Source organism: Juglans microcarpa x Juglans regia, chromosome 2S (assembly GCF_004785595.1).
Source record: "Juglans microcarpa x Juglans regia isolate MS1-56 chromosome 2S, Jm3101_v1.0, whole genome shotgun sequence".
NCBI lineage: Eukaryota > Viridiplantae > Streptophyta > Magnoliopsida > Fagales > Juglandaceae > Juglans > Juglans microcarpa x Juglans regia.
The window spans coordinates 27,136,592-27,150,096 of record NC_054597.1 but is presented as its reverse complement, the minus strand read 5'-3'; the positions used below and the strand labels follow the sequence as shown (position 1 = coordinate 27,150,096).

At 34.0% G+C, this 13,505-nt stretch overlaps 1 protein-coding gene across 1 annotated transcript; it reads left to right on the top strand.

Moving 5' to 3' along the window:
* The first annotated feature begins 1,840 nt into the window (after positions 1-1,840).
* On the top strand, positions 1,841-12,394 carry LOC121251513 (xaa-Pro dipeptidase). Its single transcript, XM_041150782.1, has 16 exons — positions 1,841-2,084; positions 2,204-2,253; positions 3,319-3,379; positions 3,741-3,836; positions 3,919-4,068; positions 4,330-4,461; positions 5,894-6,021; positions 6,464-6,506; positions 7,051-7,134; positions 7,789-7,830; positions 8,304-8,374; positions 10,228-10,281; positions 10,382-10,487; positions 10,624-10,692; positions 11,465-11,608; positions 12,052-12,394. The coding sequence occupies exons 1-16, from the start codon at positions 1,911-1,913 to the stop codon at positions 12,166-12,168; spliced, it is 1,521 nt and encodes a 506-aa protein (XP_041006716.1). The 5' UTR covers positions 1,841-1,910; the 3' UTR covers positions 12,169-12,394.
* Positions 12,395-13,505: the final 1,111 nt, after the last annotated feature.

Sequence of the window (13,505 nt, the reverse complement as noted above, 5' to 3'; positions counted from 1 at the left end):
ACTAAATACAAATCTGCTCAAACAAAATAGAGTCTCATTCGAACAGTACTAAATCTTCACTATTTGGCTAAAAGGACATATAAGTTCAAACAGAAATTATATCCGTTCGAACTCTCCTTAATTAAAGAAATATTATGTTTGAATGAAAAACTATCATATTCAAACACTACAAGGGCTGTTTGGCAACTAAGCATTCGAACGACATCGAATCCGTTCGAACTCAAACTTGCCAATCATCTTGGGTCTTACATGGTGAACCATTTCCTAAATACTCACCTTGAGTCTTACATGGCGAACAATTTCCTAAAGGAGTTAAACTTGTCAGTTAGTCCAATCAAATGGAGGAAGGTAACGACATCGACATAGATGACATAAATATGGATGTTTCTGATGATAGTGATGATAATGGAGAGAATATGACAGAGATGTTAGGCGATCTTTGTGTATGAATGTTTGGGGTGAGGGATAGAGAAGGAACTTCTGCACAATCATTTGAGGGAAATGGAAACTTTAGAAGATTGTGGGAGAATGCACAATGAGAATTGTATGATGGGTGCACCCATCATAACAAGTTGTCTTTCATAGTGAGGTTGCTCCATATTAAATTTATATGTCGTATTTCTACAAAGGCCATCGACATGTTACTCAAATTATTTAAAGAGACTCTCCTACAGGATAACGTAGTACCTCGTAACTTTTATAAAGTGAAGCAATTGAAGCGAGGGCTAAGATTTGATTATAATATCATTCACTCATGTAAGAATGACCGTGTTCTCTTCTGGTAGTAATATGCAGAATTTGTTTCATGTTCAGTGTGTCATGAGTCAAGATGGACATCTGATAAGCGTAATGTACCTCAAAAAGTGTTAAGATATTTTTCGTTAATTCCTCGACTTCAAAAATTGTTTATGTCCTGTTGACTGCGAAAGATATGTCTTAACATCACATAGAAAGAGACCGAAATGAAAACTTCATCTCGCATCTTGCATATTCTTTGCAATGGAAGAAATTTGATGTCGAGTACCCATGGTTTGCCGAAAAACCTCATAATGTACGTCTTGGTTTAACAACGGATGGTTTTAATCTATTTGGCAACATGAATACTTTTCATAGTACTTGGTCTATCATCTTAATGCCATATAATTTGCCACATTGGAAGTACATGAATGATCCATATTTTATGATAACTCTACTAATACTAGGGCCAAGGTCACCAGGGAACGAAATAGATGTATATCTACAGCCACTGATTGCAGAGTTGAAAGAATTGTGAGATCAAGGTGTCAGTACATATGATACGGCCTCGTCGCAGGAGTTTAAGATGCTTGTTGCAGTATAGTGGACAATAAATGATTTTTAACATAATAAAATTTGTCTGGTTGGAGCACAAAAGATAAAATGGCTTGTCCTGTTTGTAATAAAGATATACAGTCTCAATGGTTAAAAATGGTAGGAAATTATGTTTCATGGGACACCATTGATATTTACCACATGATCGTAGATGGTGTTTAAATAGAACGATGTTTGATGGAATGGTTGAGCGCAGGTCATCACTGCAAAAAACAGATAATTTGGCCTCGAGCAATTGGTACACCAGTCAAAACTTTAAGTTGTTCTGCAGCAAACAATTTAGCACTTAGAGCCTGAACATATAAAATAAATAGATATAGAGATAAAAGACAACTTTATCAAACTCATAATCTCCATTTTAGAAATGTAGGTCTTGTGCCATAAGGCCACAATTTTTTAAATTACTTGAAAGAGTGAGCATCTTCCTTAAATCCGTAGTAAAAGAAAATCCAATTCAATTTTTTGTTTTTTTTATTTTTTTTTAGCTAATATGCGAATGGGTTGCGTTTGAAAAAGGCCAAAACGCTCGTTCGAAGAGGAGAAAGAAAGGAGAATCATCAATGGAGAAAGCGAGAGAAGCGATCTCCATGTCTTCGTCTTTGTCTTCGTCGTCCCTCTCTCCGCCGCAAGTACCGATGGAGCTCCACGTCACCAACCGAGAGAAGCTCCTGAAATCTCTCCGCCACCACCTCTCCGAGTTATCTCGTCCTCTCCACGGCTTTGTCTTCCTCCAGGTTCTCTCTCTCCCCATCTCTCTCTCTCTCTCTCTCTCTCTCTCTATATATATATATAATATTTCTGTGTGAGTCCATCACTTTTTTTCTATATTGTTTGTTGAACAATCGGTTTTCAGGGTGGCGAGGAGCAAACGCGCCACGACACTGACCACATCGAACTCTTCAGGTACTTGATCTGTCTTCTTCACTTTTTTTTTCCTCTGGTTAGTTTAATTTTGGTATATAGGTTTTCTTTTGGTATTATTCTTTCTTTCAAATTAATTTTGAGGTTAGAATTCGTATCAATATTCTTGATTACAATATATTTAGCATCTTATTGAGTTTCATTGATTACATCATTATATTAATATATCGCCACCTTGTTTGATCAATTTGGAGTAGACATGATTACATCATTATATTAATATATCCCATGGAGGAGTATTTGGTGAAGTAAGACTTCTCTGTGAGTGTTATTTTTTTTTTTTAAACTGTGGCGTTGGGGAAAATTCTCATTTGGAAAACTTGAGAAGCGGCATTTTATTGTAGTTAGTTGGTGTTGCATGTGTAGGAAGAGTGGGGAGACAGCTGACCATCTTTCACTTCATTGTGAGATAGCTAGCACTTTATGGAACACGCCCGTCAGCCTTTTAAGGATAGATTGGTTGTTTCCTAGGAGTGTGGTGGATAAATTTTCGTGTTGGTAAAGGAAGTTTGATAGCCAGCTGAGCAGATCTTCGTGAAAAATGATTATGTCTTGCTTAATGTGGTGCAGATATTTAGTTTTTTTAGAGTTTTTATTCAAGTTCTAAAAGTCTAGAGTAAGATAGATAAATACAAGTGTATTTTATAAAATCTATGGAGCATTTGATATTATCTCAAAAAAAATTATGCAAATAAGTATTATTATTATTCTTCCATTTTGGTTACTTCTAAAAAAAATGTGGTGCATCTGGAGAGAAGAAAACAATCAGAATTTGAAGATAGTGAAAACACAGTGGTGGAGCTTAATGCTTTCTTTCATAATACTCTTTGCCATTGGTTGGTTGTCCTGACTTATATTTTTCATCCTCTAGCTTTCAGGATTCTTGATCCTTGACTCTTTCTATATATATGTGTTTCCCTTATACATAGGTCAAGCTCATTTTTCTTATTAACAAAAGTTTATTTAAAAAATAAATAAATTCGTCAAATGATTTTTACAATTGGTGATCACTTGACTTGCTAATTGATGGACAATTTTGATTACTAGGCAGGAGAGTTACTTTGCTTACCTATTTGGAGTCAGAGAACCAGGCTTCTATGGAGCTATTGTAAGTACATTCTATCTAGAACAAGTTCCTTTGTTCTAGTTTATTCTTGGTTGGAGAACCTGCCTTCTGTGGAGTTATGTACATTTCTGTTATTGTTCAAATCCAAACAAAAGTAGGAAAAAAAAAATCCCTTTATAGCTGTCTTAATGAAATAATGACTATTTTTCTTTATCGTCTGAATAGTATGCCCAAAAGTTTAAAATTTGGCTTTGATGCTGTAGACTTTTTTAATGCCTTTTCATGTGTAATGAATGAATCATATGTTTAATTTTTAAAATATGTTTATTGATGTTTTTCTTAACTTTGGTTGAGAATATTAACTGACAGATTTTGGATTAATTTACCCATCTTTTTCCTGAAGGACATAATGACTGGAGAGTCCATCCTGTTTGCTCCTCGCTTACCTGCAGATTATGCTGTTTGGTTGGGAGAAATAAAGTCACCATCATACTTCAAGGTGATTGATTGATTGCTTGATTGATAGTTTGAAATGTACGCCTTGTACATTTTTTAGCTCAGGCTTGTATCCTTTTGCGCAGGAAAGATACCTAGTTAGCGTGGTATACTACACAGATGAGATTGCTAGAGTTTTACATGACCATTTCCAAGGATCTGGGAAACCCTTGTTGTTTCTATTGCATGGGCTCAATACCGACAGCAATCAATATGCAAAACCAGCGGAGTTTGAGGTTCTTATTACTTCCTTTATCTTTAGAAATAACTTCTTTATACCTTTAGAATGGGGAATTGAGTCACTAAGTTCTCTAGTTTTGCTATGTTTGTCAATATTTTCTGTATGATAGCATTACTGCATTAGTGAAAAGTAGATCTCAAACTTAATGACATGTCTAATAACTTGATACTTTTCAGCGACTTTCTGTGGTTCTATTGGTAAATGACAAGCCTCCACAATCTTATACTAAATAAGTTTTTCCTTCTCTAATGCTTAGGGTGTGGACAAGTTTGAGATGGATATGGAAACCTTGCATCCCATTTTGACTGAATGCCGTGTTTTGAAGTCAGAGCTGGAGCTTGCTGTTATCCAGTATGCCAATGATATAAGCTCTGAAGCTCATGTTGAGGTAACAGTTTCCAAAATATCTTATGAACTAAACATGTTTGTATCTTTGATTGACTATCAAATATCTTTTTTTGATAAGCGACTATATAAGCAAATATACCGTAAGGGTCAACTTGAACATGGCTCAATCAAATTAAATGGGTCAAATCCCTCAACGTTGTCATGACCCACATAACTTGTTATCGAACAAATCATATTGGATTGACCTACCGACTATTTTCGGTCTGTTTAATTTAAATAGATTTCATTGACTCATACTTGATTTGAGTCAATTAACATAATCCCTTATCTTATAGGCATAATTTGTATCAATTATACATATTCACAATTAGGTTCATAAAAAAATTAATTTGATAATCAATATCACCAACCATAGCTAATAAAAATAACTTTATTTATTAAGTTAAAACATGATCTTAGGATTTTATTTCTTAACAGCCAAAATGTAATTGAATTGGTGTGTTACATGGGTTAAGTGGGTTGACACGAAATTGGCTTGCTTCTATTCAGGGTAATCCGTTTTGGCCTGATCCTATCTCACTAAACCCTCAGCCTTTTGTTGTGTTCATGTTGGATTTGTTGATCGTGTAAAAAATTGTTAGTTCTTCAGCAATCTGAAGCGTACCTGTACCACATGTCTTTTAAGTAGTTTAATATGGAAAAATACACTTTCCACTCTTTACCTAGTAGGCGCTTTACATTTTGCGTGATGAACTACAAAAAAAAAACACATTGCACGTGTCAACTACCACTTGCTTTTAGATGGCACCCTTTTCTCAAGTCTAACCGTTAAGATGACGAAAAAGAGAGTTCTATTTGACTGTAAGTTGTAGTTAGAGGGTGTAATGTTTCAATTTTGATATTTGGGATGCAAAGTGTAAAAAAACTGTAGTTGGATGGTGGAAAGTGTATTTCCCCCTAGTTTATTCAAAGGGTTCGAAGCACCATTATGAACATGAAAGTATCAGGGTAATATCTGGTTTGATCAAACCACCAATTTGAACATGATACCATTAGGGTAATACTTAGTTTGATTTATTTTCGTATAAAGGCTAATGTTTTGTTGCTGCTACAAGCTTTTCTGAATTTTTTACAATATTGTGACATTTTGATGAATAACACTTTAACATGTCTTGACAACTTCATTGTGTAAGTGCTATCAATTGCTGCTGTTGTTATGAAAGGCATTGGCAGTTGTCACAACCATAACTAAAATGACACAAACAGCAAAGAGAAACAAAAATTGTGGGTATTTGGGACATTTCATATATTAATTGAACTTTAATTTGTTCTGTTTTCTTTTAAATCTATTCCTTTTTAATAGATGAGTGGAATTTGCACATGATTGTTGTTCATTTTTCCTCGAGAGTTGTATTGGGCATGCTTGTAGAGATAAAGTTAATGTGTTTGCTGCTATTTTACATTTTGACCAGGTTATGAAAAAAACTAGAGTGGGAATGAAAGAGTATCAATTGGAAAGCGTGTTTCTTCACCACACCTACATGTATGGTGGTTGTAGGCACTGCTCATACACATGTATTTGTGCTACGGGTGAAAATAGGTGAGAGTTTTCATGGTGCTCAAATATTAATTTTTCTGTGTGGTGCTAAGTGCTCTTCTACACATTACGTGAACCTTGATGCATATTTGATAAGGATTAACTTCTAATTTTTGTAGAGAAAATAATAGAACACGTATTTATTTTTATTTTTTCAAAATAAGAATTTTTTTTATGAGATCTGATCATCTTGAAGTATGGACCTACCCTATAATTTTCCACTACTCCAAAAGTGGTTTTGCTCGAGTCCAGATTGAACTGGAGGTTTTAGTATTAATATGGACTTCTGAAGACTTGAAGGCAACTTATTTAGCCATATTTCATGAAGATTCGAACTGTTGTAAGTGGTAAATGGGAAGTAAATTATGAGTATGGATGTATTGATATTGTATTTTATAGCCATCTTAGATTTGTTTACTAACTGAAATGTTGTATTATAACACAGTGCTGTGCTCCATTATGGGCATGCAGCGGCTCCAAATGACAGGGTATGATAGATTCAATGTTTTTTTGATGCAGCACATTGTAGAAATTTTGCTTTAGTGCTTTTTAAAAGAGGTCTTTATCCTTTGGAGTTTCAGAATCCAAATTCTCTGGTTTAGGGCATGTTTGGGTAATGAGATGAGATGAAATGAGAGTTCTGTGAATAGATGTTTTATTGGGTTTTCGAAAAAGAGAGAAAAAGTTGAATAAAAATAATATGAAGTTAAAAAATTGTTTGAATATTATTTTTGTTTTGAAATTTGAAAAAATAGTATTGTTTTTTGTGTTTTGTTTGGAAGTTTGGAAAGTTGTAATAATTAGGTAATGATTAGTGAAAAAGTTGAAGACTTGAAATTGAAAAGTGTTTTGCATTTGAGTGATGCTTGATAAGGAAATTATGAAAAGTTTTGAGATGAGATGAGATCTTCTCAACTCATCTCAATTCCCAAACATGACCTAAATCTCCTTAGCTGGCTACTTAAAAAAATCTCCTTAGCTAGCAATAGCTTTTTGTGTAGGTTTCAAATCCTCGTAATCTCCTTTGTGCAGACCTTGGAAGATGGAGATATGGCATTGTTTGATATGGGAGCTGAATATCATTTTTATGGGTCTGACATAACTTGTTCATTTCCTGTGAGTTTGCCTTTTCTCTCGCAAGGTTAAAGTTGGATATGAGTTTTCACCTATGGGCATTGACTTTATGAGTTAGGCAGTTAATGAGCTTTGTGTGGTTCCTTAATAATGTCTTACCCAATTTTATGTGTCCTCTCTCTCTCTCTCTCTCCCTCCATGTAGGGCCTTCTTTGAAGCCGTTTTTTGGATTTATTAGATCATCATCATCACAACCTCAACATAAATATTTCTATTGTATGACTTCTGATTTATAAGTAACCATAATGATCCTTTCATTTGCAACTCCATTAAGATCTTGGGAGAAATGATAGTAATGCAATTTCTAGACAACTAGTACATAACCTGGTTACGAGGCACTGACATAATAATAAAATAATAATTTTTTAATATGTATTAGAAGTAATTTTGTTATATGGCAGTGCCACGCAGAAGGGTTGTGTAATAGGTATGTAAAAGTTGTGTCCCTATCATTACTTAAATCTTAGTTTAGAGTTTTAAATGGGAATACTTGTTAATGGGGGTTTCTGGTCAAGAAATGTCGTGCTGCAAACTTTGTTAAAAAATAGTGAGCAGTAACGGATTGGAACATGATCTATTTGTTTTATCTTCCACTTATGTTAGGAAAATTTATATTGCTTTAACATTTCTGTGCAGGTTAATGGGAAGTTTACTAGTGATCAGTCACTCATTTATAATGTAAGTGATTTATCATATATATGTAAGTTACTTTTAGAGAAGTATCAATCCCCAACTTACTCAAAAAAAAGCAAAGAAATTTTAATCCCCGCCCCCCTCCTCTCCCCTCACTCCTCTTCTCCTCTTGAGTGGGCTTAACCTGGGTGATAGGATTCATAGGTGATAAAACTGCTCTGAAATCTTGGCTCTGAGGTTTGAAAGCACATTTGTAGCAACTCTGTAGATTAATGTGCATACATATATTTACTTACCACCGTTTTTCACTGCTGCATCAAATGCATCCCAAACGAAATGAGCACACTAAACTAGCACACATAGGCGATGCTCTTGTATATGTGCTGCATACTTGAGCTCTTGCCTCTTCTCATGATCAGATAAAAAAAATTTTACCCAAAAAAAAAAAAAAAAAATTGGGTTCAATTCTTTATGGCATTTCCATTCTTCATCTGTTTCTAATTATCAGTTTTTTGCAGGCTGTCCTTGAAGCACACAATGCTGTTATATATACAATGAAACCTGGAGTAAACTGGGCTGATATGCACATGTAGGACTTCATGCTGAAACTTTTTGTTAAAAAAATTACAATGTGTTTTTCTGTATGTGTTATGGGGAAACAAAAGAAAATACAGTAGGTATGGGACGTCCTCTTCAGGAAACACTAGGAAAAACTATAGTTTAAAATGAAGCAATGAAAGGGAGTTGTCTAAAATTTGACCTTTTTTCAAACTGGTCTCTAAGTTGAAAACATCTCAAGAAGATCCTTGAGGCATCACCCGTATCTCAAAATGGTTCCTCCATCTAGATTCTGCTATTCATTAATAAAAATTGTTGATATGGCATTTATATGCCATGCTATGACTATGGGTGAGCACTGACTTAGTTGGAGTTCAAATCCGAACTTTGACTCTGGTTCTGACTTGTACAGGTTCCTATCCGACTCCGACTTTTCGGAGCGGAGTCGGATTTGGGCTTTTTTTTTGGCTTCATATTTAGTCCATTTTAAAAAAGAATTTTTTTGGACTTTCAAATTTCAAATTTTCCAAAAAACTAAAAACTAAAACTAAATCATTCACTACTAATTTACTTCCATACTAATATCTAATTTATTTTTATGCTAGACTTATACTATAGTATGATAACATGTAATACTATAGTATCTAATTACATGTTATCATACTATAGTATTATATATTATTTTTAGTGTCTAATTACATGTTATTACTAGTGTCTAATTTATTTCTATACAAGACTTATACTATAGTGTTTAATTACATGTTATTATACTAATGTCCAACTTATTTCTAACTTAATTATATAGTAGATTTTCTAATGTCTAATTACATATTATTATACTCTAGTAAATTAGTATATTTGTTATTAACTTATTATACTAGATATATTTAAATGCTAGTGTCTAACTTATTTGTATACTTAATTATGTACGGTAGTAATTCTATGATGTTTACATATACTAAACTATCATTAGTCTATTTATATTATAGTATAAGTATATTATTTTATAATAATTATCTCATACTAGTATATTATTGAATTTAACTATATAAGTTCTAGTTGTATAACTATATTACTATATTACTATACTAGTATATATGATAAATATATAGATAATACGTATTTTTATAACATATGTACAATATCGGAGTCGGAGTTGGTCTAACGATACCTCCGACTCCGACTCCGTTTTGTCAAAGTTGGATTCGGAGTCGGATTTCAGATTTTTGCTTAGCCCTATGACCAATCATGCACAGACATGTAACCCATATACACAATCAACATGCCGTGGCAAATAAGTGGCATGTTGACACGGCATATGTGACGTGTTAGTCCGTGATTGGTCATGACGTGACACATAGGTGCCGTGTCAGCAATTTCCTTTAATGAGTTAATGGAATCTGGACAGCGGGATCATTTTGATTTACGGGTATACCTCAAGATCTCTTGAAACTTTTTCAACCTTAGGGACGTGTTTGAAAAAAGGTCAAACTTCATGGACCTGTACAGTTATCCAAAAATCTTTTACAAAATTGCAGAAATTATAAAAGAAAAAAATCACTGTGAATCAAAGTCTAAACAAAATATGGTAGCCAAGAAATGTCAAAGCAGCGTTTACTCATTGAGTATTATAAACTTTCCAATCTAATATCTGTCGATATTCAAATCTAATATCTCATCATGCTCTGATGCGGTGTTCTGGAAACTGGACATCATGTCCTAGAAGTGTCGATAGATATGCGTCATAGTTTCTAATTAAATAGAAATGCAGTTGTTATAGTTTCTAGTCCATCGATCCTGGTCAAGGTTTTCTAGATCTTCTAGGACTGCGAGTCTGGATCTTCATTCTCTTTCTGTTTCCTTTTACCCCTTAAAATGCTGCAGGTTAGCAGAGAAAGTTATCCTTGAATCGTTGAAGAAAGGATGCATTGTTGTTGGGTAACATCTATTTGCTCAAATAATGCATTCTCAGTTATTTGCAGCTTGTTGCTCTTGTTAGAATAAAAATTTGATGTATAGTTTTGGTTGCTGGATCTAGCAATGTGGATGATATGATGGCTAAACGATTGGGTGCTGTTTTCATGCCTCATGGTCTAGGGCATTTCCTTGGTATTGACACGCATGATCCCGGGGGCTACTTAAAGGTCTTTGTGCATAATATTTCTCATGCAGTTTCTATTTATAGTAAATATGTTTATTGCAAACTCTGCAAATTATACAATGTTAATATTTTATTTTGCTTGCTGCTTGGAATCCTTTTATTTATTTATTTTTTTGCAGGGAGCGGAAAGACAAAAAGAACCTGGATTGAGGTCTTTACGTACAACCCGAGAGCTCCTGGAGGGAATGGTTAGTAATGGTTATTCTGCACAAATGGAATTGCCTTTTTTCTAATTCTTGATGTAAAAGAATCAAATCATATATTGGAGGTTCTATTTGTTGAAATCTATGACCCTAGTTAAAAAGCATGTGTTGCGATAGATAACCATGAGGTTGAATGATTTCCTTCGAATTTTTAGTATCATGTTTTCATTTATACTTATCTGATTTTTCAAAATCAGAATTTGTTGGAATATCTGCCTTGGAATTTTAGTTTTTGTTATTATCTATTTGCTACGAGAATTTCTGACTTTTTGGTGATAATTTTTCCAAAGGAAAGTGGATTGTTTTACATATACATAATGTGCCAAGCATCTTTGTCTGGGATACATCTTTGGAAATGTGGTAAAATTATATGTTGAATGCCATTTTTGTATGCTTTACCATTCACGCTTGAGAACTTCTCATTCTATGGGGGTGGAAATGAACTGAAATATTTGGCCCTATCTTGCATGGTTCTTGGAAGGAACTCCTGGGCGTTTTAATCTTTGGTGATTGATTGAAGTCTGTCAGTCATTGATTTATTAATTACATCTTTTTTGGCTCCTGAAGGATTACTTGAAATAAATTAAATAAAAAATGACGTTTGGGTTATCTACCACCGGTTGATTAACCGGTTGATTTCTGTAGTTGTGCCTTTTTCTGTGATATGCTGTATAGTTTGACGGATCTCTGGCATAAATGCTACAGAAAATACATTAGTATACTCTTCATTCTATTTCCTTGCTGTCATTTTATGTAGGTGATAACTGTAGAGCCTGGATGCTACTTCATTGATGCTTTATTGCTTCCTGCCATGGAAAGTCAAAGCACATCAGGATTCTTCAATCAGGAAGTAATCGGAAGATTTAAAGGTTTTGGGGGAGTTCGAATTGAAAGTGACGTGGTACTCTATTTTACCAAACCTTTCTTTCTTTTACATCTGAAACTTGATTAAATGATTTCTCTCTTTGAGGTTTTCATCTGTGCATGATAAGATTACATTTGCACTCGCCGCACAAAGCACATGTAATTTACCCATTTCAATTTTCTATATATACGAAATGCAGTAGTAGCACATTTTCTTAACCCAAATCTTTTAACTTAACTAAATAAACCATTTTAGGCGATACCATATTGTGACCATTTTTTCCCTTTTCTTCAAATAAGTTTTTGTCCAGACCCATATGCAGCTCAGATTAGCTTAATTTTTCCTTTCCAAAAGTATGCTGCTGCTGGTTTCTCTTTGTACGGTAGCAATTGATCGCTTTTGTGCATTTGACTTTTATTTTTTATTATCGTTATACTATTCTTTATTTTTTTTCCCTTTTTTTTTTTAATTTTTTGCAGCATGTCACTGCCAGTGGTTGCAAGAACATGACAAAGTGTCCCCGGGAAATCTTGGACATCGAAGCTGTGATGGCGGGGGCACCATGGCCGCTTGAGAAGCAACCTCCATCTATTTAGAAATGGTTACCGTCCATAGCAATGTGCTCTACAACTGGTTGAATTGTGCTGTTGTGAATTTGGTACTGCTAAAATATGAAACATAGCAGTTCAGCACAGAATAATGTATGTAGTCATTGCTGAAGGCATTTTGTTTGCCTGCCAAAGTTTACAGCACTGTGTTACTAATAATGGGCCAAAATTGAGGAAACTATTGAGTTAGGCACTGAACTTTATTTTCCATAAACAGTATTTGCGAATTTGCACATCGATAGCTGGAATCTCGTAAAGTCTGCAATTGGACTGTTCTTTGGGCAAACATAAAGATATGATATTAACTTTTCAAATGCAAAGAGTTATGTAGCTATAATTTGGACAGGGTAAAGAAGTTGCAGTACAAGATATATGAAACTGATTGTTAAGAGTTCAATAGCTTTTTATCCCTTCTGTACGTCTCCATCTCATACTTAAAAATACTTACTTTTAAAGATATGTAATTATCAAGCATTCCATTTTTTTTTTTTAAAAAATATTCAAGGGGGATTATAGGGGATTGAGTATCGTTCTGCCCCTATAGTGCTTAAAGAGTACATATATCAGACCTTTTTTTATCGGTTAAAAGTCGATGATCTTATGCTAAGGGGCAATATTCGTTCTCTAAAAATCTTTTATTTACAAGTCTATTTATTAATACACTAAACATAAAGTACATTAAACTTATCTCTCTCTCTCTCTCGATAAAACACTCGAAAATGCACTTCAAGAACTCTAGCATACTGGTACGTAAGGGTGGCCGGGACGTTGTTAAATATTTTAACATCAACATTAATATTTAAATATTCGATTTTTTATTATTCACGATAATAGAATAATAGCAGTTAAAAGATGTATCTTTTTCCATCATGATTTGATGAAAAATCTTATCTGAATATGAGAGAAAGATCACCCTAACAACTTTACCTTCAAGTGTCTCTCGATGGCTAGAGGCACAATAATGTTGTAGGTGAGAACTCTTGACCCTTCAATGCTATTTATAGACTCCTGACCATCATGAAATATGGAGGTATTTATGTCTCACTATAACTCATTAATTAAGTGATAATATTTGAATTAGTCTAAACTCATTTGCACATGGGTGTGTGGGACATAGAGTTTTAATAAAACTCTTACATTCTCTCACATGGTCCATACGCCGATAAAATAACATTTTTCGTTCATGGGTTTATTACAGGAAATTAACCATATTGCGCACGTTCATTTCCAGAAAACATTCATAGGTCAAAATACATTATATGAGTTCCGCAATATCAATATCAATGTCAAATCAACTGTCAATGCGAGTCATAGCGGTCCTCTGT

What these genes read in the sequence shown, in the direction of transcription:
- LOC121251513 (XM_041150782.1), top strand. Translation starts at nt 1,911, where the DNA reads ATGGAGAAAGCGAGAGAAGCGATCTCCATGTCTTCGTCTTTGTCTTCG. An exon ending in CAGCGGCTCCAAATGACAGG is followed by an intron (nt 6,507 to 7,050) that starts GTATGATAGATT and finishes TCCTTTGTGCAG; the next exon opens with ACCTTGGAAGATGGAGATAT. An exon ending in AACTGGGCTGATATGCACAT is followed by an intron (nt 8,375 to 10,227) that starts GTAGGACTTCAT and finishes AAAATGCTGCAG; the next exon opens with GTTAGCAGAGAAAGTTATCC.